Source organism: Dendrobium catenatum, unplaced genomic scaffold (genome assembly GCF_001605985.2).
Source record: "Dendrobium catenatum unplaced genomic scaffold, ASM160598v2 fragScaff_scaffold_1398, whole genome shotgun sequence".
Taxonomy (NCBI): Eukaryota; Viridiplantae; Streptophyta; class Magnoliopsida; order Asparagales; family Orchidaceae; genus Dendrobium; species Dendrobium catenatum.
Genome location: NW_021319860.1, coordinates 70,194 through 96,238, shown reverse-complemented (window position 1 = coordinate 96,238; position 26,045 = coordinate 70,194). Strand labels below are relative to the sequence as shown.

The window sequence follows — 26,045 nt, the reverse complement described above, 5'->3', positions numbered from 1 at the left end:
GTCTTTGTAGTCAGTCTCATAAGTCAATTTATATATAAATCAAAGGAATCTCATGTTTAAGCTGTTGGCAGAGTTTTAGGTATCTAAAATCAAATATTAGAAAATGTATTTTATACAAAAAAAACATGAAACTCTAAATTGACATCTACATTGATGTTGACTGTGTTGGATCACCATTAGATAGGAGATCCATTTCAAGATATTGCACACTTTTGGGAGGAAATCATATAACATAGAGAAGTATTAAACAATTTATTATCTCTCGTTCAAGTGCTGAATCTGAATTCAGAACAATTACCCGAAGTGCTGAATCTAAATTCAGAACAATTTCTCAAAGTATTTGTGAACTCTGTTATGCCGCCGACCCAAAGTGCTGAACAGCCCTTGTGCTCCCAAGCACTTAATGTAATGAGTTTTAGGAGGGAAAATTTGAATTAAGGGGCTGTTTAGGGATTTTTAATTAGTCCTTTTTGCTTTAATTAGGAGTTAAGGTGTGAGTTAGGGTTTCATCTTGAGATTGGCTGAATTCTTGAGATCTCCTTTTGGTTTTGGGCTCTAGGCTTTGCTAGAGAGTTTTGGAGGGTTGTTCTTCCTCTCGAATTGAAGAACAATTGTATCTTTGCTATTTTACTTCATCGTCTAGTGGAATACAAGTCTTACTTTGAGTTTTCCTTCAGTTTTACTCCGGATTTCTGCTGTTTTCTGCTGTAAACAGCAGTTTGCTATTGTTTTCCTGCTGTGGACAGCAGTCTAGTCGCTGTTTGTTCACCGAATTTGGTTAGGTTTGCTTGCGAACTCAAGTATTTCCTATCAAACTCTTATTGATGTAGAACAGGTACGAGGATTGAATCCTATGGGTCTTGAAGAGCAAATACAGAAGTCTAAACAGCAGCTTTTGGGTTCTTAGAAGTCTTGGACAGCAACTCTTCTTATTGGAAATCCCTGGACAGCAATCCAATAATGTCCAGAAAAGCCTGGACAGTAATGGGTCGAATTCCGGGGCTAGCCAGCTGGTGTGGGATTGCAGAAAAACTGCTGGACAGCAGTTTAACAGCCTCCAGAATACGGGACAGCAACCCTGTTCAGGGAAAAATCAGGCTCTCTAGCTCCGGTGACCATTTAGTTGTTTGAGAGGAAGCAGACAGCCACCACGAGCTCTCTGGATGCAGCTGGACAGCAATCTGTAATTTAGAGACAGTGGGACAGCAATAGGAAATTGCCAAGATTTCTAGATAGCAGCTTTGGTACTTGGAAAATTCTGGCCGGCCACCTACAATTGCTTAGGAAAGCTTGGACAGCCACTCAGTTCATGGGAAAACAAATTTTGGCTGATCCGTTGAAGGGAAGGAGGTGGAGTAGGGATCAAGAGCTTTCCTTAAAACTCTCTCCTCCCGTGAATTAATTCAAGAATTGATTTAATTGGGGTGAGGGAAGGAGATGATTTGGATTTAATTCCAAAGGGAGAGTCCTGATCTTTGGAAAGAAATAAAGGAGGTGGGGCCTTGGGAATTTCGGCCAGAAGAGAGAGAGAGGGTGAGATGTCTAGGTGCAATGAATGTGGGGGAATTGAAATTTAATTGAATAATCAATCTCAGATTTGTGATTGATTACTAATTAAAGGGGCTTTCCAAATTTATGCGATTTTATTTATGAAGGTGTTAGAATTTCAAATTCATTTTGAAATTTGAAATTCAAATTCTTTCCTAAAATATAAGTGGCTAAATATGGAAGGATTTGAATCTTGAATTTTAATTAATTTGGATTCCAAATTGATTCCAAATTAATTCAAACTAAATTAGGAGATCCAAAGTATGGCAAGTGGAGTGGGGTCGACGGATTTAGCCAAGCATGGCCGGCGGCTAGAGGAGAGATTAGGAGGAAATTAAGGAGGCTTTAATGCTTCCTTAATTTTGGGGGTTGGATTTAGAATGAATTAAGTCATCCTAATTAATTCAAAATACAATGGAGTGAAAATTTGAAAATTTTCCTAAAATAGATTTTATAATTTATGAAAGAATTTGAATTTCAAATTGCGGAAATTTGAATTCAAAGACCAACTAAATTATGGCAATCCAAAATTAGGAATTATCCAAATTAGGCAATGGGGAATGGGAGAGGGTGTGGCTGGCGGTTTGAATGGGGCGGGTAAGGGGCCGACGGCAAGGTGGAGATGGAGATGACGTGATGGTGGAAGTAGGGGGAGGATGAAGATGACGACTAGGAACAACAAGAAGGAACAAAAACAAAAACAAAAGATAAAAGATAAAACCGCGAGCCTTGAACTCTTCCGAGAATTGACGGGTGATACGTTGCCCTTCTCCAAGGGACTTCAAGCCACGAGCCCGGACCCATCCTGCGGCTGGTGGAAACTCCGACTCCCTCCCATAGGGATTTCATTAACGTTCTTCCCAAAGAACACAAGTGCAAAACACAAATTTTTTTATTATAATTCCATCATACCTAATACAAGAGAATGAGCCTCTTATATATATGCCTCAAAAGAAATTAAAAGATACATTTGCCCCTTGAGCTTACATAAGACAAGAGGGTAAAAAAGGGAAATTATAAAATTAAATCAAAATACACTTAATAAACTAAAATAAAACAAAGTGATCTTGGTCGTCGATCTTCAGCTCTTCCTCAGATAGGCATGGACGGTTGGATGTCCGCATCACTTATGGATTATAATTATATTATAAGATTTAAGATTAAATGGGAAGAACCTAAAGGGATATACAATGATCATAAGTCTATTATTAACGTGGGCTATATTCCAGCACTATATGATTGAACCAAACATATAGATGTGGATAGATATTTCATAAAAGATAAATTAGAAACTGTGTTAGTTTATTTCGTATGTTCCATCAGGAAGTTGACTTGCTGATATATTATCGAAGGGCTTTGCAACCCTACGTTTTAAAATATTGTAAGCAAATTTGAAATGATAGATATCTATTATCCAGTTTGAGGGGGAGTGTTGACTGACTGATAATATTGGCTAAATAGGAAGAAATAAGCCACATATTCATGAATTATATTAAGTAATAAATATGCCATAGATCCATGTGCACATAAGAAAGAGGTGGGCCACAGATGCTCCCACCAACTGAAATTGGAAGGCTAAAGTGTTCGAACAATAGTTTTTAATTTTAACATTGTTGTAATTAGTATTTCTCTTTAAAGATTGTATGGTTTGCCTTTATTCTCTAGGTAGTTTTAAATACCCAATGAAGGAATAAACAAATCAAACTTTCTAGCCACTTCCTAATGTGATTTAAAGTATACAACTTAATGGTTTGTGCTTGAGAACTATGAAGTATAATACTTCTAGAGATATATTATAGTGTGCTACGCACATTTTCAAACTCTTAAACACTTCAGAATACTATGCTGAACAAGCTATTTGACATATCTAAATTTTTACTTAAAAAAAAAAAAAAGAATAGAACTTCTTGGACACTTTGTTAGCGTGGACATGGATACATGTTGGATGCACATTATGCCAATCCAACTCAGTTATATATAAAATCTATCTCATTCACAAACATAAACTTCATGTATTTATTTATTTATTTATCAAGTTATTTTGGATTGTCATATGTGTGGCCCATGACAATATTTGTGCTTTATAGATAACAGTTCATGCCTTGCAGCCCTTGTTAATATTTGTTCTTCGTAGTTAATAGTTGGAAGTCTTAAGGTTTAAGAGTTTTTATTGTTAGATTTAATATGAACTTTGTAAAATCATATAGCATGACACACTAAATTTGTTGTTCATAAGCTTATCTCTAAGAACTATTTTAAATTGAGAAGAAATTTGAGAAATAAAATAGAAATAAATTGTGACGCATTTAACTAGAAATTCAGGATTAAAAAAGCTACCTATATGCTTTGATTCACGCACTTATCAATAATAAAATTGTATCAAATTTGATTAAAATCAATTACAAGCTAATAAAAAAATATATAAGAAATTAGGAAAAGAACAATATTCACTAAAAAACAAGCCTCTTACACAATTAGATAAGCTCTAGCAAACAGAATTTAATTATGAAAGTAGAAGGAATCTGCGATCCAATTATAATTTTATTGAAGAAGCAATTAATACTTTTATATTAACAATTTTTCTTGGAATTCCTTGTCCTTTTATAACAATAGAAAAGAAATCATAGAAGAATCATCTTAAAGCTGCTAAACTTTAATAGGAGAGTAGAAAATCCTACTAGAGTTTGATAACAAGGGTGAAAAATTGCTGAAGTCCAATGATAACATAAAAAAGACACAAAGACTACAACAACAACAACAACAACATCAAGCCTTCATCCCACTACGTGAGGTCGGCTACATGAATCCTTTTTCTCCATTGTGTCACATACAAAAGACACAAATACTACAACAACAACAACAACAACAACATCAAGCCTTCATCCCACTACGTGGGGTCAGCTACATGAATCCTTTTTCTCCATTGTGTTCTATTAAAGGTCAAATTCTCATTTAAATCTAATAAAGAAAGGTTATTCCTAATATTTTATAACCAAGTCTTTTTAGGTCTGCCTCTACCTTTCTTAAGATAAGTCAAATCTAATACCTCTACTCTCCTAACCGGGTCATTGGAAGGCCGCCGTTTTATGTGACCAAACCATCTAAGGCGACTCTCTCTAATCTTATCTTGTACTAGAGCTACTCTAACCTTTTCACATATATGCTCATTTCGTATCCTATCTCTAAGGGTAAAGCCACTCATCCACCTGAGCATCCTCATCTTTGCCACACTTAACTTAGTATTATGCTTCTCTTTTAATGACCAACATTCAGCATCATAAAGCATTGCAGGCCTCACTACCATCTTATAGAATTTTCCCTTAAGTTTGAGGGGTAATTTTCTATCACACAACAAGCCTGATGCATTCCTTCACTTCAACCATCCAACTTGAATTCTGCTGATAATATCCCCATCTATTTCACCATCACTCTGAACAATAGATCCAATATATCTAAAACGTGTACTGTTATTAATGACTTGGTCGCCCAAAGTCACAATCCACACAAATAGTGCAAAAAAATACATTTGTATCATCAAATTAGTTTACTCTTAATGTTTAGGTTAGTTGAGGTTGAAAAAATATCTTGAACTATTAGACTCTTTCATGCACCTTTGATCCTCTATAACTGAAATCATTTGGACTTAAGAGGCCTTTGTCTTTGAGGTTTTGAGTGTTTTCGGTGTAGAAATCATAATATTCACTTGTTTGCTTCAACTATAGATTACATTTGATACAAATCTCTTTCATTTGTGTCTCGGAACATTAATGAATCATAGCTTGAAGGGCATGCATTTTCACACAGCTAATGTTTAACATTATCCGAGAGGCCCTTATGATAATGATGGGCTAATTTATTGGTGTGAAATGATATTAGTAAAATATTATTGACATGGATATTGCAAGTACTTGTAAAAGTAGGGCTAGTGAACCGCAATGGCGCAATGTATTCAAATTGCTAAGCCTAATGCAATGTTGAAGGATTATTTTTTGCTTCAATATGCAAAGTGCAAAGCGAAGCGACACTTCTATTAACTAGAGAGTTCATGACTTTTATATCATTTATGTATATATTATATGCATATAAATTGTTAATCAACTAAAATTAAACCACATAGGCAATAATTAAAAATAATATATATATATATATATATATATAATGAAATATTAAATGAAAGTAATTTCTAGCGATTTACAAGTAAAAAAAAAGTTAGAAGACAAATAATAATGTGATGTTGGAATACTTAAAAAAAAAGTCATGAGATTGAGCAACCAACTAGGGAATAGGGATCAAAGGGAGACAATTTGAGGCTAGAGAGAGTGCACATGTGGCATCAAGAAGCATTATTGAGAAGAATCCTATGAGCTAAAAATGGCTAGTGATAGCAGTAAGTGCCAACGAGAGGTGTATAAGAAAACAAGTGGGCAGGAGAGTGTGACGAGAAGAACCACCTAGAAGCGAATAGCTCTGGTAGGATAGAATGGAGAGCCAATAAGCAATTGCTCGATGACTATGAGAAACAATGAGAAGCAAATGTTTGTGCTTAGTTATTGATGTAGATGCTAAACCAAACTATGGAATTTGAACTAGGATATCATTATGATACGAAGAGAGTACAATGATACAATGCAAAGCAGTGAAGCAATGCAAAATGCGCATTTTGTTGCGAGCTTGCATTTTACTGTCAAGTGATCTACAAGGCCAGCACTTTGCTTTGCTTCAATTCACTTCAAAATGTGCTTTTAGGAAATTTGTTTGTCCAGAGCTAACACCTTTAGCACTCAACAAGAACAAATGGAAAAGAGCAATTCTTTGTTGACTGAAATAGTTGCGGTAAGGCTAATGATGATGTTGATGATGATAGGGCACTTGTCATTAAAAATTAGTGTTATTGTGACATTGTCTAAGTGATTCTTGAATGACTTTCCTATTTTTCCCCTGCTGCGAGATTCCTATGAAAACATGTCATCACTCACAAATTTTCTTTTCTTGACGAGCATTATCTTTTTATAATCGTACTATTTAATTCTGCTTTCAATTAGATGTATGCTTTACTTGTTGAACTTGTGTAAGGAGTCCTGCTTCAGTCTGATCTGATAACTATCAAGTTACCTTTTTTTTCAAGGTCTTAATGCTTCTACCTTTTACTATATAATTAGTGATTTTTGCTTGCTCAGAGCCTGAAGCATAACCCGAATGGAAGGTTTGTTGTCGTTTGTGGAGATGGAGAATACATTATATACACTGCATTGGCTTGGAGAAATAGATCCTTTGGACCTGCTTTGGAGTTTGTTTGGTCATCAGATGGGGAATATGCAGCTAGAGAAAGTACATCAAGAGTAAAGATTTTTAGTAAAACTTTCCAGGTCGGTTATTGTTTCTATCTCCAGCAATCGGCTTTAAACTTCAGATTTACAGTATTCCTTTTTATATTTATTATTGAACTTAATTTAATTGCTTGCTCTGAGCTTAGATGCATCATTGTTGATTATGAAATTGTAGTTTTTTCATATTGTTTTTCACCTCCCTTTTCCTATTGTAAACAGTGGAATTCTTATTTATTCCTGATCATTTTCATATTTTCAATTTAACCATACACGTCTTGGTATCATGAACTTCATATGTCCTAGATCGGTTATAACTATTAATGATAGTACACTACGCTATTTTTGTTAGTCATTTCAGTGTGCCGGATAAGATGCGTGCAGTACATTTGTGTATAATTCTTGATGTATCATTTTCATTTATGTATTATTTGGAATATTAGAATGGAAATAAATTTTGAAAACCGTGAATATTTAATATGTCGCAGTTATAAGGAACATATAATTCTCTTTCCTGATCACATTTTGCAATAGAAAACATCTATACTTGCATTAGATATATCAATTATTGACTTTATGTTAGATCGGTCCCTGGACCAGTCTAGCCGGTCCATCATGGACCGGGCTTGGTTTATTAAAGGTGGAACGGGAGTTTCGCCCTGCAGGGGGTCCGCTTCTCTAGCGTGGGGTCCAGCAGCTTCCTTAAGAGGGAATTAAGGTGGGATTTGGGAGGAAAAATTCAAGAAGGGGCTATTTTGGGATTTACTTAATTATTGTATGCTTTAAGTAGGATTTTCCCCTAGGGTTAGGGTTATCTCTGTTTTTGCTAAATTTGGAATGTTTTTAGGGTGTATTGGGCTCTACCCGTTGGCTAGAGAATTAGGAGAGCCGGATTCTCCTGCCCAATTGATGATCCATTGTATCTTATTGTTTTCGTCCCTATTTCATCAATTACAAAATTCTCCTATTATTCTTCTTTGATATGCTTGTTGAATTGATGTGGGAGATTGCTGAAATTAAAATTTAACCAATGTCTAGTTGCTTTCTACAAGCACTTTCTATCAAATTGGTATTAAAATTTAGAAGAGGGCGAAAGGACTTTGCTTCAAATGTGATGAGAGGTATACACCTGGGCATATGTGTAAGGATCAAATTCTTTAGGTTCTCACTGTCTATAATGATGAGGAAGCTGAGGAGGGAGGTGGGAGTAAGGCAGTGGTAGAGGAGGAATTGCATCTAAACACGACAAAGGTCTCCTTGAACTTAGTGGTGGGATTTACACCAAATCACACCATGAAAGTGAAGGGAGAAATAGCAGAGAAGGAGGTGGTGGTGTTGATAGACAGTGGGGCTATCCATAATTTCATCTTCAACTAGGTTGTAGATTAATTGGGGGTGAAACTGATAGACATATAGTACTATGGTGTGATGATGGACACTAGAAAGGTGGAGTATGTAGGGGAGTGATTTTGATTATATGGGGAGTCCATGTGAGGGAGGACTTCGTTTGGAGTTGGGGAGCACTAATGTCATCCTGGGAATGAAATGACTACAAACCTTACGAGATATCAAGGTTAATTGAGGAACACTAGCGATGGAGCTTATGGTGGAGGGAAGAAATGTGGTGATCAAGGGAGATGCATGGTTATCCAAAGCCATGGTGTCTCTTAAAACCATGAAGAGGACCTATAAAAGGTGGGAGAAGGATTTTTGTGGAGCTTTAGAGATTGGAGGTAGTGGGAGACATTTCTCCTTCAGTACACCCCCTTATTCAGCAATTCAACGAGATTTTTCAGCCACCACAGGGATTGCCACCATAGAGGGACTAGGGGCACGCTATCATCTTGAGGCAAGGGTGTCACCTATAAGCGTTCAGCCTTATCGCTGCATTAAGATATAGAAGGATGGGATTGAGAAGCTGATCAGTGAGATGTTGGAGGCAGGAATAATGTGGGCTTCAAAAATTCGACCCCGGCCTCCGCCCGAAACTATTTTATTTTTCTTCAGCTAGGGAGTTTTAATGGATTTAAGTTCCGGGATAAATTTTGGGAAGACAGATGGGTTTATAAATAAGACACTATCTAGAGATTTCGCCCTCATTTTGTGAGGACTTTATGATTTGAGTTCTGGTTTCCTATAGGCGCAAGCCCCTATAGTTAATTACCCCTCCAAATAACGAGAGAGAACTTTCAATTAAGGCTACTCGTCAATCAGATACGTATATCCGTAGATACTTAGTATCAAGCGTATAGTAGCAGCAATGGGCTTGGATTTAGAAATTTGGGAATTTGGAAGATTTGATATTTAAAATTAGAAATTTCACCACCTTGCACTTAAAGCGGATGGTGGGGGAATGGATGATGGACCCGATCAAGATCCCATGGTTCCGTCGTCCCGAGCCATCGTGGTCCCTGGTCTACTTAGTCAGAGGAGGTAGTCGGCCCAACTTGATAGAAGGATCCTTGTCGGCAGCCATGGGTTGTTTCGTCCAAGGGGACCCTGTAGACCTGGGTTGAATGTTTGTCTAAGGGGACAAATTTGAATCCACCTTAGCTATTAGAGGGCTTTGTGCCCTATCGATTATATCCTATTGATTCATATCTCAAGGATTTGATGTCATTAAGGAGCGTATTGGTTCTGGTCATAACCGGTATTTCGTGGTGCCATTTGGCGGCAAAATCACTCGGTTCAAAGGGCCCCGGGTCATAACCATTTATCCTGCGGTGCCATTTGGCAGCAAAACTGCCGGTCAGGGGACACGTACCACGTCTTTACTAGCAGGAGATTGTTTGAGAATGGATCCTAGTGATATTTTTGACTAGGCATTTAGCTCCATGTGAGCTGAAGTAAATTTTAATTTGTTCACCTTGGCAAACTGTTGCAAATGATGGATAAATTTTGCTTTAAGTATTTTGATGGATTTATTTTAATTTTAAATATTTTGGACTTGGATGATTTTGTAGAGTTTTGAAGTTTTAATGGGCATTTGAAAATTTGGGAGGCACTTGAAAGTGTTTGTGAACCCCTCCTATTTGAATTTTGTGGAAGTTTGAGGGCATTTTAAAATGGTTGGAGTTAACCCTTTTGTGTACCTATGTGTATACAAGCTACGGTGCATGTGCAGGGGTATTTTGAAATATTTTAGTTGTGCAGGTAATTGCCATTTGAATGCACACAACATTTCATTTGAGAGCTTATATACGCATTCTCTGCTAATACGAGTGTTACAGATCCGGTGGCGTAGCGTAGCAGCTTCTGAATTGAATTGTTTGTTGCTTTGTACATGTAGACTGTCGTGCACTACTTGCATGGTTTATGCAGGTAGATTGTAGTGCTCTAACGAATCATCTGCCTTTGCATTTGTAAATGCTCGTAGATGGTATGTTAGGTGCACGACCATCATTCATCAGGAGGCTTGCAAGCCTCAATAATCTTATCCAACTAAATATTCTGAACCTGGTTGAACTGAGGTTCATCCCATCTTTGAGATAAGTGGAGGTATATGGATGCTCTTATCATCTTCAGTTTTCCTAGATATCAGAACGGTTTTCTCCCCAAGTGTAGAACAAAGAAGAAATTTTGGAACACCAGGAAGTTTAGTTCGAATTTGCTCAAACATCTCTTCCATTATGCTAGAAGGTGTTCTCTTTCGTACATCAAGTTGTCTTCATACCCGACACACTTTGTAGCATTTTAATCACTGCTGTTGTAGGTGATATCTGCACTAGTGTCCACAAGGGTTCATTGTACTTACAATTATCCACTGTTGTTATCCACAAGTTGCTTGTGTGTATTTACGGGGGAACGTTGTATCCACTACGACCTCTTGGAAATATTCGTAGAAGAGCCATTGTTCCTACATCATATCCACATTTTACCAATCTCAGGTGGTTTGATGTACTTGTTTGCAAGGACGAATTTTCCACTATCAAGTGCTAGTATTGTCATCTCAATCTACAGGCATTGGTAGAGATTGTCGTAGGAGTCTATTACACCTGCATCATGTCCACCTTTCATCAATCTCAGGTGGGTTCGATGATTGCACTAACAAGCCCGTTGTGATTGTGGCGAATTTCCCTTCACCGCGAACAAGTATTCATATCTACAATAGATCTTCTTGCATTTTTTGTATTCCTCCTTCACGCATATTAACCAACGAATAATCACATTCGTCGTACATCTTTACTTGTAGGAGGGCGGGGTATTCAATTATAACCAAATGATATTGATTATAAAAAGACTGCATTTGCTTCAGCCTCTTCGAACACACCTTCACTGTTGGATCATTATATGTTGGGTTCTTTTGTCACTCGTAAATGAGCTGCATTGAACACAACAAGTCCTTTGTAGCTTTGAATTGTCGCTTATAAGTGCATTACCACATTTCCCCAACATTCATGTTGCTCATTACTTATGAGTAGAATGTATAAATAATTTGCTCATCATCATTTGCAAAGATTTGGCACATTAGTGGGTGGTGAAGTGGCATCGAACTAATGCGTCATTCCACTTGTTCATTTGGGCTTGATTCCAATAAAGTTCAAGTTCAAATCAATCACAGTCCCCTGCGGTTTATTATCATTTGCTTAGATTTAAATTCAATTAAGCTTGAGTTCATTTAAGTACAAGCTCAAATCAAATTTTATGTTGTTCATCTGATTTGAGTTCATTTGAGTACAAATCCACAAGTTCTCTTGCATATGATTCAAGTTTATTCTTTGTATATATTTGAGTCTCAGTTCAGCTGCACAAGTCTAAGTGCTCAAGTTCACAGATCCTTATATTCAATCCGGTTTGAGTTCAAAGTACATGTTCAAGTGCTTGTTCAGGATCTTCTGAAGTCCTTGCAAGTTCAATTTCATGTTCACTTGATATGAATTTGGTTCCAGTTTGATTTTATTTTATTTGGGTTTGAGCCTTGATTAATCGTTTTGATTTTGTTCGAGTTCAGGTCCTCAAGTCCACAAGTCTACTGTTCTTTCTCATTTGAGTCCAGGTTCTTGTTCTTTTGAGTTCAAATCAGGTCCGAGTGCGGTCGTATATTCACCCAAAATTTTGACAGCCTCCCGGCGTCTCCCTCTATTTAGGAGAAAACAACAGAAAATTGGGCCTCCCGTCACGCTAGAGAAAAGCGTGCACAGTAGGTGCCCTCGGACGAGGATACCGCGGCCATAAAATCTTTAATCCCACCACGCAAGAGAAAGGCGTGCATGGGTCTTCGGTACATGTTACAAGAAAAGCAGTTGTTTCCCCGCAGGTACAGAGCCGCGTACGGGTACTTAAAATTGTCCCGGCCATGCTAAGAAAAGCGTGCACCAGGCCTACCCGCCTCGTCGTAAGCGTCGCACCGGGTTCCCTCCCACCACGCTAGAGAAAAACGTGCATAGGGGGTTTGTCGACTCGACACGAACGCCGAGAACAGGATTTTGGGTCAAGGGTCGCTAACCTACCTCATCGTAGGTGTCACACCAAGTTCCCTCGCACCACGCTAGAGAAAAACGTGCATTGGGGGTTTGCCGACTCGACACGAATGCTGAGAACAGTATTTTAGGTTAAGGGTCGCTAACCTACCTCGTCGTAGGTGTCGCACCGGGTTCCCTCCCACCACGCTAGAGAAAAGCGTGCATAGGGGGTTTGCCGGCTCGACACGTATATCGAGGTAGGAGTACACGAAAATCAAGACAATACTTTTTTATTTCTTTTCTCTTTTCTTCTCCCTTTTTTACTTTCTTTTCTTTCTTATCAACAAGAATAATAATAATAATAAACTCTCCCTCTCCCTTTGTTTACTGAAGTCGGCCGCAGAAGCGCGTGTGGGGAGAAAACTACCTTCACAACCACGAGCTTCCGTTTTGCTTCTGTCCGACAAAAAGGGAGTGTCATCGAGTAAGTGAAGTCGGACAACAGCATGGGCTGAAGAAGCGTCGGACATGGAGAAAGTTATCCCCCACAGCTCACGAGCACACATTCGCTTCCGATCAAAATGTTAACTTCCGATCCAAAGGAAAGGGAAGTCATCGGAGCAGCGAAGTCGCACGGCCACAAAGGGGCCGGAGGAAGGAGCGCACGCAAGGGAGAAAGTTATCTTCACAGAGAGCGAGCTCCCGTTTTTGCTTCCGTCAAAATGTCATAACTTCCGACCCGATTGAAAGGGACGACGTTGGAGGAACGAAGTCGAGCAACCAAGAAGGGGCCGGAGGAGCCACGCGAAAGGGAGAAAGTTACTTCAAAGCCAGCGAACTCCCGTTCCTGCCTCTGATCAAATTGTCATAACTCTCGATTCTTCATGGCTGGAGAGCTCCCGTTCTTGCTTGCGATCAAAATGTCGCACCTTCCGATCCGACCAAAAGGGAGTGTCGTTGAGCGAGCGAAGTCAATCGGCCACGAAGGAGCCAAAGTAATGATGGGAAGGGAGGAAGTTCAAGAGAGAGAGAGCGGGAGCAAAGCAGCCCGAAGGCTTCATTCTCGTGGCCTTTTAACAACTCGAGGAGGAGATTGTGGGGAGAAGCGATGTCGACGTGCGAGCGGCGTGCGAGGGGTGCGGACAACGTGCGACGTGGGACGCCAGAGCAGGTAAGTTTTTTTTTTGGTTTGTCTGATTTGGGCGTGAGTCCTTGTTCTAGCCCAGTCTTACTGGTCAAGAAGAAGGATGGAAGCTGGAGATTTTGCATAGATTATCGGGCTATGAACAAGGAGACTGTGCTAGATAAGTTTCCTATTCCAATGATAGATAAGTTGCTGGATGAGCTTTGTGGGGCAATGGTGTTCACAAAGATGAATATAAAGTTTGGGTACCATCTGACCAGGATGAGAGAGGAGGATGTCCCAAAGACGGTATTCATGGCATAGGAGGAACACTATGAGTTCTTGGTGATGCCATTTGGCCTCACCAATGCTCCTGCTACCTTGCAGTCCCTCATGAGCAAGGCTTTTCGACCTTACCTTAGAAAGTTTGTATTGATTTTGTTTGATTACATTCTTGTGTACAACAAGTCGGGTGAGGAGCATTTGGAGCTCTTAAGGGTGGTATTAGAGATATTATAGGGGTATCAACTGAGGGCCAATCTGAATAAATGTTGTTTTGCATAGGCCAATGTAGAGTACTTGGGGCATGTAGTATATGAGGAGGGAGTGGCTGCTGATTAAGTCAAGAACGAGGCAATGCTGAAATGTCCTTTATTTAGGAATTTGAGGGCTGAAGGATTTCCTAGGGATGACTAGGCACTACAAGAAATTTGTGAGGGATACATCATCATAGTCTGGCCACTAACAAAGCAAAGAAGGAAAGTTTCTTTTAGGGAGAGGCAGCTAACCATACCCTTGAGAGATTGAAGCAGGTCAAGACCACAGTATCAATCTTGGCTCTATCATATTTCAACCAGATTTTTATTGTAGAGACTGATGCATCAGGGTATGGATTGTGTGCCGTGCTTATGTAGAATCAAAGACCCATAGCTTACTTCAGCCAGGTGTTGACTGTTAGAGCTAGGCTGAAGTCAATCTATGAGAGGGAGTTGATGGTCATTGTGTTAGCTATTTAGAAGTGTCAGTTTTATTTGTTGGGCTGGCACTTCATCGTCAAAACAAATCATAAGAGCTTGAAGTACCTGTTAGAGCAAAAGATGGTGATCGATGAGCATCAGAGGTGGTTGTTAAAGTTGTTGGATTATGACTTTGAGATTTAGTATAGGCCAGAGTTAGAGAACAAGGTGGCTGATGCCTTGTCCAGATGCATGGGGGAGTTCTAAGAGTTAGCTTTATCGATACCACTGATGTTAGATTGAGTGGGCTATTAAAGAGGAGAGCGGGCAGGATGAGGAGCTGGGGTGGATTAGGGCGGATCTTCTCAGGGAGAGTAGTCACCCTAGTTATTTCCTAGAGGGGGAGAGACTATTGTACCAGTGGAGGTTTGTACTACTATAGACTTTGGTCCATATTCGACACCTATTACAGGAGTTCCATGTGAGCGCTATTGGGGGTCATTCTGGCGTGCAGAAGACATATAGGAGATTGACAGCAGGGTTGTCTTAGAAGGGGATGCACAAAGATGTGGAGGAGATGACGACTAAGTGTGAGGTATGCCAGTGGAACCAATACATGGACATGACTCCAGGGGGATTACTACAACCCTAGCTCTTCCTGACAGAGTGTGGGAGGAAGTCACCATGGATTTTATAGATGGGTTATGCTGATCTGAGGGGTTTATAGTGATTTTAGTGGTGGTTGACAGATTGAGCAAGTATGCTCATTTCATTATCCTACGACATCCTTACACAATAGTGACAGTGACAACAACGTTCATCAAAGAGATGGTCATATTGCGTGGGATACCAGAGTTTATATTGTCCGACTGAGATAACGTGTTTCTTAGCTATTTTTGGAGGGAGCTGTTCAGGCTGCAGGGAATAATGCTGAAGATGAGCATCACTTACCACACAGACTGGCTAACATAGATGGTAAATAGGAGCCTGGAGACATAACTGCGATGTTCTGCTTCAGAGACACCTCGACCGTAGGCCAAGTGGCTAGCATGGGCGGAGTACTGGTACAACATTTCGTATCTTTCGTTTTCCTAATGACTCCTTTCAAAGTGTTGTACGAAAGAGACTCACCTCACTTGGTGCACTTTGGGCAGAGTAGCACACCAATTTCATCAGTAGAGCAATACTTGGAGGATAGGGATAGGGTGTTGGATGAGTTGAAAAGGCACTTGTTGAGGGCTCAATAAATCATGAAGAAGTATACAGATTAGCATAGGAAGGACATCTAGTTTGAGATAGAGGATAAGGTATACTTGAAGCTACGTCCCTACAGACAAATGACGGTAACTACCAGGAGGAATGAGAAATTGGCTTCAATGTACGTTGGCTCTTATGAGATAGTAAAGTGATACGGACATCAGTACAAAGATTTGGCACATCTATCACAGGAGGCGTCATAAATCGACAGCTATCATTTAAACCTTCAATTATGATTTATTTTTCTGAATTTTAGTTCTAAATTAATGTATTTCCTGTTTTACCCCTATGATAGTTTATTTGAGTGTTGTGGCCCAAGGGGCAATTTTGTAATTTTGATTTTTTCATATTGGGGCCTATGAATAAGGGCCTTAAGCTATTGTAAGCGGGATGGTTAATTTGATATGAAAATTTTGTGTTCCACACTTGTGTTCTTCTTGAGAGAGGACGAGAGTGAGATTCCTATGGGAAGGAATCAAAGTTGTCACCAGCCGCAGGATGGGTCCAGGCTTGTGAATTGAAGTCCCTTGGAGAAGGGCAAACGAATCACCCTTCAGTCTTCGGAAGAGTCCAAGGCTCGCGGTTTCTATCATTTTATTTTCTATCGTTTGTTTCTATCTTTCGTTTTATCTTTATTTTTGTGTGGTTCTTTCTTATTTCTCCCCGTTGTCATATTTATCATCTTCCTACATCCACCTTCACGTCATCTTCTTCCTCCTCCCTCAACTTCACGATCCAAGCTCCATACCGAGCCCTCATACCGCCGGCCCAATCTTTAGCCGCCGGCCACCATCCACCACCTCATCCCCATTGAAATCCTTGCCTAATTTGGGTGTTCATATTTTGGGCTGATTTCAATTCAAAATCATGTATTTTGAATTTCGAAATCTTTCATAATTTATGAAAGCTATTTTTGGGAAGTTTCCATTTGTAAATCCGATTTGAATTTCAAATTCAAAAGGAATTTAATTGGTTCTTTTCTTAATTCCCTAACATTAAGCAAATTCCATTAAGTCCTTAATTTAAATTCATTTGAATTCTAAATTCATTTGAATTTTAAATTCAAATTTAAGAAGCCTTAAATACTCTCATTCAATGCTCCCCTTATTCTCCTAAGCCACTGGTCCCTGTATGAATAAATGGAATTTATTTCATAATTTCATACTAAGCCTCTTTGGAAAATAATTCCTCCCTCTTGCCAACCGGAATTCTCTAAACCCAAGCCTTATCTCACTTTCCAAAATCTGCTGAGAGAAATTAGGAATTAATTCCCTAATTTCTCTTCCATAATCCCGTCAACCTCATTATAGATTTTCTGAATTGAAGTTTGCGAGACTTGCTCCCTCCTCTTGCTGAGCCGAAATCCCCTCATTTTGATTAATTCCAAAAGGAAAAATCCTGTTTGGAAACAAATCAATCATATTCCCCAATCTCAAGAACCGAAGTTTACAATAGCAAAAGCCTTAATTTATTCCCGTGGACAGCTCACCTCATTAACGGAAGAAATCCCCTCCTTTTCTTAAATCCCATATTAATTGAAATCTGCATTTAATTTCAGATTTCAATTAACCTCCCTAAACCTATTTTACTCCACCGTCAACCTCTCTCTTACTCGCTGCCCCCTAGTTGTCAACTTTCTACCTACTAATACTGCAGCCAGAGATTTCCAACAAGGATTATTTGCTTCCCAGCAACTTGAAGCTTCAAAATTGCTGCTGTCCTGGAGATTCCAGCAAAGGAAAGTCAGTGTAGTTTGCTGCCAGAAATACTGCTGTCCAACGCTCTCTTATAGCTGCTGTTTGGATTTCCTAAGCCATACAGCTTGCTGTCCACGTATGCCAGCAAAGATACCCTGCTGTCCAGCACTGTGGAAGACCTCAATTTGCTGTTAATTTCCCCACAGCTGACCACGAGATTCACCAAAATTCTATAGCCTTATTTCCTCATATGTTCTCCCTATTTCCTAAGCTCAAAACTCTGAGAATTCTCACAGATTTTGGGATGAAAATCTGAGAATTTTCCAAATTCTTCCTTCTCCCTAGCAAAGCAATTTTCGTTCTACATCATAAAGAGTATTGGAGCAATGGCTTATTGATTGAGATTACCCCCGACTGTTACTATACACCTAGTGTTCCATGTGTCACAATTGAAGAGAGCTATTGAGGATCATGCATCTAGATCAGAGTTACCGGGACACTGACAAGGGATTTGGAGGTAGGGTTTTAACCACTGGAATTGAAAGGAGTTTGACAAGGAGAGGAGGGGCTCAAGGAAGTGCTGATAAAGTGGAAGAACCTATCTAACTATGACGCCACATGAGAGCCATACGAGAGAGTGAAGCATCAGTTTTCGTCCTTCTACCTTGAGGATAGGGTGAGTATTTGGGAGGGGGCCAGGGGGTATTGTTAGACTGGTCCCTAGACTGATCCAGTTGGTCCATCATGGACTGGCCTTGGTTTATCATAGGCTCCTCTGGCGTGGGGTCCAGCAGCTTAGTTAAGAGGGAATTAAGGTGGGATTTGGTAGGGAAAACTCAAAGGAGGGATTGTTTTGAGATTTACTTAATTATTGTATGCTTTAAGTAGGATTTTTTCTCTAGGGTTAGGGTCATCTCTGTTTTTGCTAAATTTGGAGTGTTCTTAGGGTGTTTTGGGCTCTAGACGTCGGCTAGAGAATTGGGAGAGCCGGATCTTCTTCTCCAATTGAGGATCCATTTTATCTTGTTGTTTTCATTCCTATTTCATCAATCACAAAGCTTCTCTTGTTATTCTTCTTTGTTCTGCTTGTGGAATTGATGTGGGAGATTGCTGAAATTAAAATATAGCCAAGGTCTTGTTGATTTCTTCATGCAATTCCTATCATTTTCCTTGCTTGCACTTCATAAAATAAGTTATAGATTGATCTCATGTAACCGACTCCACATAGTGGGATAAAAGCTTGTTGTTGTTATTGTTGATGTATTGATCCCATGTAACATGTTCCTAAAAAGAATTTAATTATTTTTTTCTTATCATCGCATAGTGTATTAGATCTATCTTTTGAAACTTGATTTTGTTACTTAGGATCTGTTTGAGATGAATGCAGAGTTTTGTAAAGGTGATTGTGAAGCTATTGTGGGAAAAGTAACTTTTTGGAAGGCTTATGTGGATTTTATAAATATATTTTAAAAAATCAAATAATTGCTTTTTTAGAGCTGCCACATATTAGAAACTTTAAGAAGGAAAGGTAAAATGGGTGGTGATAAACTTACTAATGATTATTTTTATGAGAAATTCACTCTTACCATCAAATTGGATGGAATAGAGTTCAGCTATACTTTAGTCAAAAACACATTGGCATTAAGTTCATATTAAAGGGGATTATATGTGCATTATGATAAAGTGATGGGGTAAAGTATAATTACCCGTAGAAATTAACAAACCTAGCTTGTGGTTTCAAATGTACATTTTAGTGCTAACTACCTAACATACCCCTTCGTCCTATGCGTGGTTGGGCACACTCACTCAAATTAATACTCAAAAGTTCCCTTTTTTTGCTGTCCGAAATTTCTAAAATCAGATCGGATAGGTTTTATCTCGGTTTGCAGATGGATTTGGGCTGTTGGCTTTACTGATCTGATATGCATTGCAAGTTGTCTTATGTACCTCTCGGTTATGGGTATGTATGTCTTGCACAAGTGTAGTTGTATTTATGTACATCTTAATCTTTAGAAGTCATTTTGTTATCATTATATTAGGTTGTTTGCTTGATTTTTTGTGCTTGAATGAATTGGAGGAGCTGATTAAGAAAGTTACACTATTTCTATAGCACCTGTCATCCTTGTTCAATCCTACCTTGTTTCGAACCACACTTGGACAACCTTTAACATCACGACCAGTTTCCTATATAAAAATGCATACGTTATGCCTAAATATTTGAATATTCTTCATCTATTATTATTCTTTGGTTAGAGGCTAGTTGGAACAGCTTATATAAATTTGTCAAGGTTATGATTTTTTCCCTAGGAGAAGAAAAGTGTTCGACCAACCTTTTCTGCAGAACGCATTTTTGGGGGAACTTTATTGGCTATGTGCTCTAACGATTTCATTTGCTTCTATGATTGGGCTGAATGTAGACTGATACGCAGAATTGATGTGAATGTCAAAGTGAGTTTCTTTATCCTTTACATGCTTTTTTTTTTTTCCCGTAGCAGACGTATATGTTTCAGTTTTCCATTTTGCTTGAATCTCAAACTTCTAGTTTTCTGTATTAGAACCTCTACTGGGCAGACAGTGGTGATTTGGTTACAATTGCCAGCGATTCATCATTCTATATCTTGAAGTACAATGTAAGTTGATGAACTTACCATCAAAGTAATTATGATTTCCTACTCTGTTTCTTTATGACATTCCTATGAATTTAATTGTGTAGGATAATGGTTTGCATTGTGCAAGTAGTTGCTTGTATGTATAAAAGTGGATTCAGCTTGATTTTTATCCTTGCAGAAAGATACTGTTTCTTCACATGTTGAAAATGGAAACCCAGCTGATGAGCAAGGTGTTGAGGATGCGTTTGAGCTACTTCATGAAATAAATGAGCGTGTCCGAACTGGAATTTGGGTTGGAGACTGTTTCATTTACAATAACTCCTCTTGGCGACTGAATTATTGTGTTGGTGGAGAGGTAACATTCCATTGAATCCTTTGACATTGAAGATGCATGCAGCTCTATGAATGACCTAGTTCATAGATATAGTTGTTGTTGAAGTTCAGGTTACAACCATGTTCCACTTGGATCGGCCTATGTACTTGCTAGGATATTTGGCTAACCAAAGTCGTGTATATCTTATTGACAAGGAGTTCAAGTGAGTTATCTGGAGATATTCTGAAGGTTGTCTTGTTTTGCAATAATTGATACACATCTAATACTCTCTCTTATGCAGTGTTATAGGTTACACGTTGCTTCTTAGCTTGATTGAGTACAAAACTCTTGTGATGCGTGGGGATTTGGACCGTGCAAAAGAAGTTTTTCCATTGATTCCAAAGGAACATCTTAATAGGTATTGCTTGTTCTGCCATAAACTATTTAGTAGAGTACAATAACAACAACATCAAGCCTTAATCTCACTACATGGGATCGGCTGCATGGATCATTTTTCTCCATTGTGTCTTGTTAAGAGTCAAATTTTTATTTAAATCTAATAAAAATATCATTTTTAATATTTTATAACCAAGTCTTTTTAGGTCTACCTATACTTGTTTTAACATAGGTCATGCCTAATAGGCTAATACATCTACTCTCCTAGCTGGGTCATCGAAAGGCATACATTTTATTTGTCCAAACCATCTAAGGCGACTCTCCAATCTTTGTTGCCACTGGAGCTACTCCAACCATTCACTTTTATATTCATTTCACATTCTATTTCTAAGAGTGAAGCCACTCATCCACCCGAGCATCCTCATCTTCGAAACACTTAACTCAATTTTATACTTCTCTTTTAATGGCCAACATTCCGCACCATAAAACATTGCAAGTCTCACCACTATCTTATTGAATTTTTCCTTAACTTTGAGGGATATTTTTCTATCACACAACAGGCCCGATGCATTCATCCAGTTCAACCTTTTAATTTGAATTCTACTAATAATATCCTCATCTATTTCACCATCATTTTGAACAATAGATCCAAAATTTTTAAAACGCGTACTCTTATTAATGACTTGATTGCTAAAGTCACAATCCCTGCACTAGATCTATTACTACTAAAATTACACTTAATGTATTTGGTTTTAGATCTACTAAAACAAAAACCTTTATGCTCTAGGGTTGACCTCCATAATTCAAGTTTTCCTTCAACTGCCTTTCTAGTTTATCATCAACAAGAAGAAATTATTTAGGGGCTGTATGGTTAAAAGTAAAATGGGTGTAAAGTAAAGTGATTGCAGAGGTTTTGAAAAATTTGGTGTTTGGTTGGATGTAAAAGAAATGCAAAGTAAAGTAAAGTAAATGTAGTATAAAACAATTTAACTTATTTTTGAGGTAAACGGTTCTCGCCCAATTTTGAGCGAGAACTGTTTACACCTCAAGCAAGCTCAGCCGCAACTAGCCATCGCCGCTATTCGCCACCCTCCACCGGCCGCCACCTCCGCTGCCGGCGACCACCACTGCTAGCTGCCACCCACCGCCGGCCACCACCTTCGCCGACGACCGCCACCCACCGCCAGCGACCACCACCGCTGCCACCAGTTGCTGGCCGCCGCCGCCACCACCTCTGCCCACCACTACGGTTTGCGCCCGCCGCCGCCCTCTGGTCGCCGCCATCTTAAAACTGTACACTACATTCATTTTACTTCAAACCAAACAAAAAAAATTCATTCTCCCAAATTTACTTTACACTCATCTAAATAACTCTAAAGTTTTCCTTTTACACTACATTCCTTTTTTTAGCCAACCAAACAACCCTTATCATGGTAGAACTTTATTACTATTAATAATTTGTCAAGCACTCAAAAGCTAATTTGAAAAAAAGAAATTTTCTTGATTTGTTTTGCAATGATGGAGATTATCCTCTCTGGTTTACTGATGTGAGCCTTTTTAAATTTAGAGGGTATTTGTTGGCCAATATTGCACCAATATGATAAAACCCTTTTAGATTTTCTATCTTTCTGATAGGTCTAGTTAATTAAGTTTCTTGTATGTGCTAGAACTTATCAAATAAACTTTTTTATGAATTTATTTAATTTGAGGTTAATTTGAGCCAGCCATTGTCGTTGATGAAGTTTACTGTGAAGGTGTAAATCCTAGTTATAAATCTATTGTTATTGAAACCTTATTTTTTTTGTTTGGCAAAAATAATTCTTGATAAATTTTTAAAAATCAGGAAGTTATTTATGCCTTGGTTAAGCTGCTGTGGTTGTATTGTTTTTTCTTCAAATGATTGAAATTCTCCCTGCTAATATTGAAAAAGCTCTGATGCTCAAGTAATTTATTCTATGGCAAAAACATTTAATTTATACGATAATGACCTAGCCTCGTTGCCCAAAGTTAATTTAAAAAAATTGTTTAACAGAGTATTTTTCATAATAATTGATGCTAATGAACCTGGTGCATTTCTCATATTAGAACTCAGATGATGTAGAACGTCTTAAAAGCTCAGATTTTTAATGCAGATTTAATATACGATGCAAAATCCATGAACCATTCACACAAAAATCACATATAACATTAGATTTAATATGTGATGAGGAAAATCATGTAACATTCACACAAACTTCACATGACACGAACTAATAAGTCAAAATAATTTGTTCCTACCTTTGATGAAAACCAGAAAATGGTAGGAGTCAACTCCTATGAAAATTCTATGGCCCTACCAAAATTTAATGACTTGCATTCAGATTAAAGAAAGCCATGCACATTGTTAAAATTCATGATGTTCATGTGCTTCTAGGGGTATGAAGGCTTTGCTAGCATCACCCAAATTAAACTCTGGGTCATAACTAGATAAATGATATGTAATTATGGAGTGCATTTATTCATATAACTTTCTTCCACTATTTTTTGTATATGGTGTCAGCATATCTAGTAAAATACCCTTTAATTACCCTTTTTTTTTTCTTGTGTGAAGTACCTTTAAATTACACTACTAGTGATGAATGGTGTTTATTGAATACCTCTTATTTAATCTAGGAGGATTTGAAGTTCGTCATTATTGTGTCTGTGAAGCTTGATGGCTGAGACCTCTAGGCTAGAAATTGAGTATACCGCTTGAGCAAAGGCTCTTTGATCAATAAATTAACATTTGTTCAAGTTTTTCTTCTATTTTAGGGTTAATGTGAGAATACCTAAACTTCTTTACTTTTGGGACAACTTACATTCCAAATAAATCTTGTCAAAGACACAATACAGATTAAATTCTAAAGTTCACCCCTATCTTGCTTTCCATTAATAGCTTGATGTGATATTGATCTATTTCCTTAGATTCCAAACAAGTCTAGTCAACTATTGTTTGTGCTCTTTTGATAAATTTTAGTCCCCTTCAACTTGTTGCACTTGTTCTTTAACTGCCACCTTTCACACTTTGCCCCTTCAATATATCTAATTAAAATTTGCCTCCCTTGTTGAAGAAATGGGGGCTGTAGTAGCTGCAGTAGGGGGTGGCCCTCACCTCCCTAGGCTTGGGATAAACATACCATCTTGCTTAGGTTGTATATAGTTTATAAACTTCATCACCTAGGTTATTTTAGGTCAGTACATTTTAGTAATTTTTTTTATAAACACTATTGTTGCCAGTTGTTAGCTTCCAAGTTTTAGATGAGAAAAATGAAGGGTTGCATTAGGTAGTCGACAACCAGCATAAAATTTATTGAATAATCATGAAATGAATTCTTTATTATATTGTGTTAATGCTAGAGCGCATTGCATGACCTAAATATAGTGACAAGTGTGCAATGGCTACTACATCGACGCCTGGGTACAATGTTAAATAAGCAAGAGTTCACACATCACAGACGAATGTGGGCAAAGAAGCTAGTCCATGAAAATAGATTTAGGATAGTAATTTGGAATATAGGTTCTTCTATAGGCAAATTAAAGAAGTTAATAGATATCATGATTCATAGAAAGATAAATATTCTATACATTCAAGAATTTAAATGGGTTAGACAAAAGACTTGGTAGATTGATAGTTTAGGATTTGAACTATGGTATTTAGGCGTGAGTCATACTAAAAATTTGGTATGTGTGATTATAAATAAGAGTTTGAAGGATATGTGGTTGAATTTAATAGAATTGAGAATATAATTATAGCTTTAAAGTTTGTTGTTGATGCTAAGATTATTAATATCATAGGTACTTATTGCTCTTCAAGTAGGTTTGAATATATGTTTAAAATTAAATTTTTGGAATAACGTAGAAAATTAATACAGAAGATATATTTTGAAGGGAGTATTTTTATTAGAGGAGATTTAAATTGACATGTTGGTAGAGAGGTAGATGATTTTAAAAGTTATGGATTTGGAGCTACTAATGAAGGTGGTAGGACTATATTAGATTTTTTCTAGCTTATAATTTTATAATTGCGAGCACCTTATTTAAGAAATGAGAGGAGCATTTCATCACTTATAAGAAAGGATATAGTAAAACTCAGATTGATTATTTTCTTATAAGAAAAATATATCATTTACATTGCAAAGATTTAAAATTATTTCGAGTGAAAGTTTATATATCCATGATCGCTTATTAGTTTTTTACTTTAAGATAAAAAAACTGAATATGAAAAATAAAGTAAAATGTTGTCCTAGAATTTGATGGGGGTATTTAAATAATACCAACAAAAATATTTTTATTAGTAAAATTCAAAATCATAAGATTATGACTATACATGAGGAAGTTAATGTTATGTGAAAAAAATAACTAATGATATTAAGATTGTTGCAAATGATATACTTGGAGCATCAAAAGAAAAATTCCTCATAATAAAAATAGTTGGTGTTGGAATCAAAATGTGCAAGAAAAGATCAAAAATAAAAATAGATTTAGACGTGAAAAATCAAGAAAGATATAAAGAGGCATATAAGGAGTCTAAGAAAGCAATATGCGATGTAAAGAATTTAGTTTTTAATGATATGTATAATAGATTATATATTAAAAGGGCGAAAGATGTATGTATAAGTGAGCCAAGCAAAGAGATAAGAGAAGGATTTAGTTCAAGTGAAGTGCATTTAAGTATGAAGATCAAAAAGTGCTTTTATTAGAAAAGGATATTAAACAAATGTTGATGAGATATTAATAAGTTTTTAATAAAGATTGTGAGAATACGATTGACTTTAGTGACCTTAGCACCCTAAATGAAATTAGATTTTTTTATTTTTATGGGTGTATTAATAAAATCAAAGTTAAAAATACTTTAAAGTAAATGAAGTGTGAAAAAGCTATTGGATCTAATGATATTCCAATAGAGATGTGAAGATACTTAGGAGATAAAGGAGTTTCTTGACTTACAAAACTTTTTAATATTATTTTAAAAACTAAAAAAATGTCAGATGAGTGGAGAAATAGTGTGTTGATTCCTCTTTTTAAAAATAAAGGTGATGCATAAGTGTGTGCGAATTATAGAGGAATTAAGTTAATGTGTCATACTTTAAAACTTTAGGTTAGAGTTATTGAGCATAGGTTACGTCGTGATACTAATGTTTCTCTAAATCAATTTGGATTCATGCCGGGTAGGTTTACTATGGAAGCTATATATTTATTGAGAGGTTTGATGGAAAAGTATAATGAGAATAAGGATGATCTACATATGATATTTATTGATTTAGAGAAAGCTTATGATAAAGTTTCAAGAAAAGTGCTATGGAGAGTTTTAGAAAAGAAAGGGGTTAATAATGCTTATAATCAAATCAATAAGGATATGTATGCTAGAGCTGGTACTTGTATTCAAACACAAGAAGGTTGGA

General features: G+C 37.5%; 1 protein-coding gene across 6 annotated transcripts in view; it reads left to right on the top strand.

Moving 5' to 3' along the window:
- Positions 1 to 26,045, top strand: part of LOC110107091 (coatomer subunit beta'-1) — a 50,373-nt gene that overhangs the window by 12,425 nt on the left and 11,903 nt on the right. For all 6 annotated transcript variants that reach the window (XM_020837240.2, XM_028699828.1, XM_020837239.2 and 3 more), the window contains exons 12-17: positions 6,726 to 6,914; positions 19,615 to 19,755; positions 19,863 to 19,937; positions 20,095 to 20,271; positions 20,361 to 20,452; positions 20,531 to 20,647. In XM_020837240.2, coding sequence (XP_020692899.1) covers positions 6,726 to 6,914; positions 19,615 to 19,755; positions 19,863 to 19,937; positions 20,095 to 20,271; positions 20,361 to 20,452; positions 20,531 to 20,647 — 791 coding nt within the window. The remainder of the gene's footprint in view (positions 1 to 6,725; positions 6,915 to 19,614; positions 19,756 to 19,862; positions 19,938 to 20,094; positions 20,272 to 20,360; positions 20,453 to 20,530; positions 20,648 to 26,045) is intronic.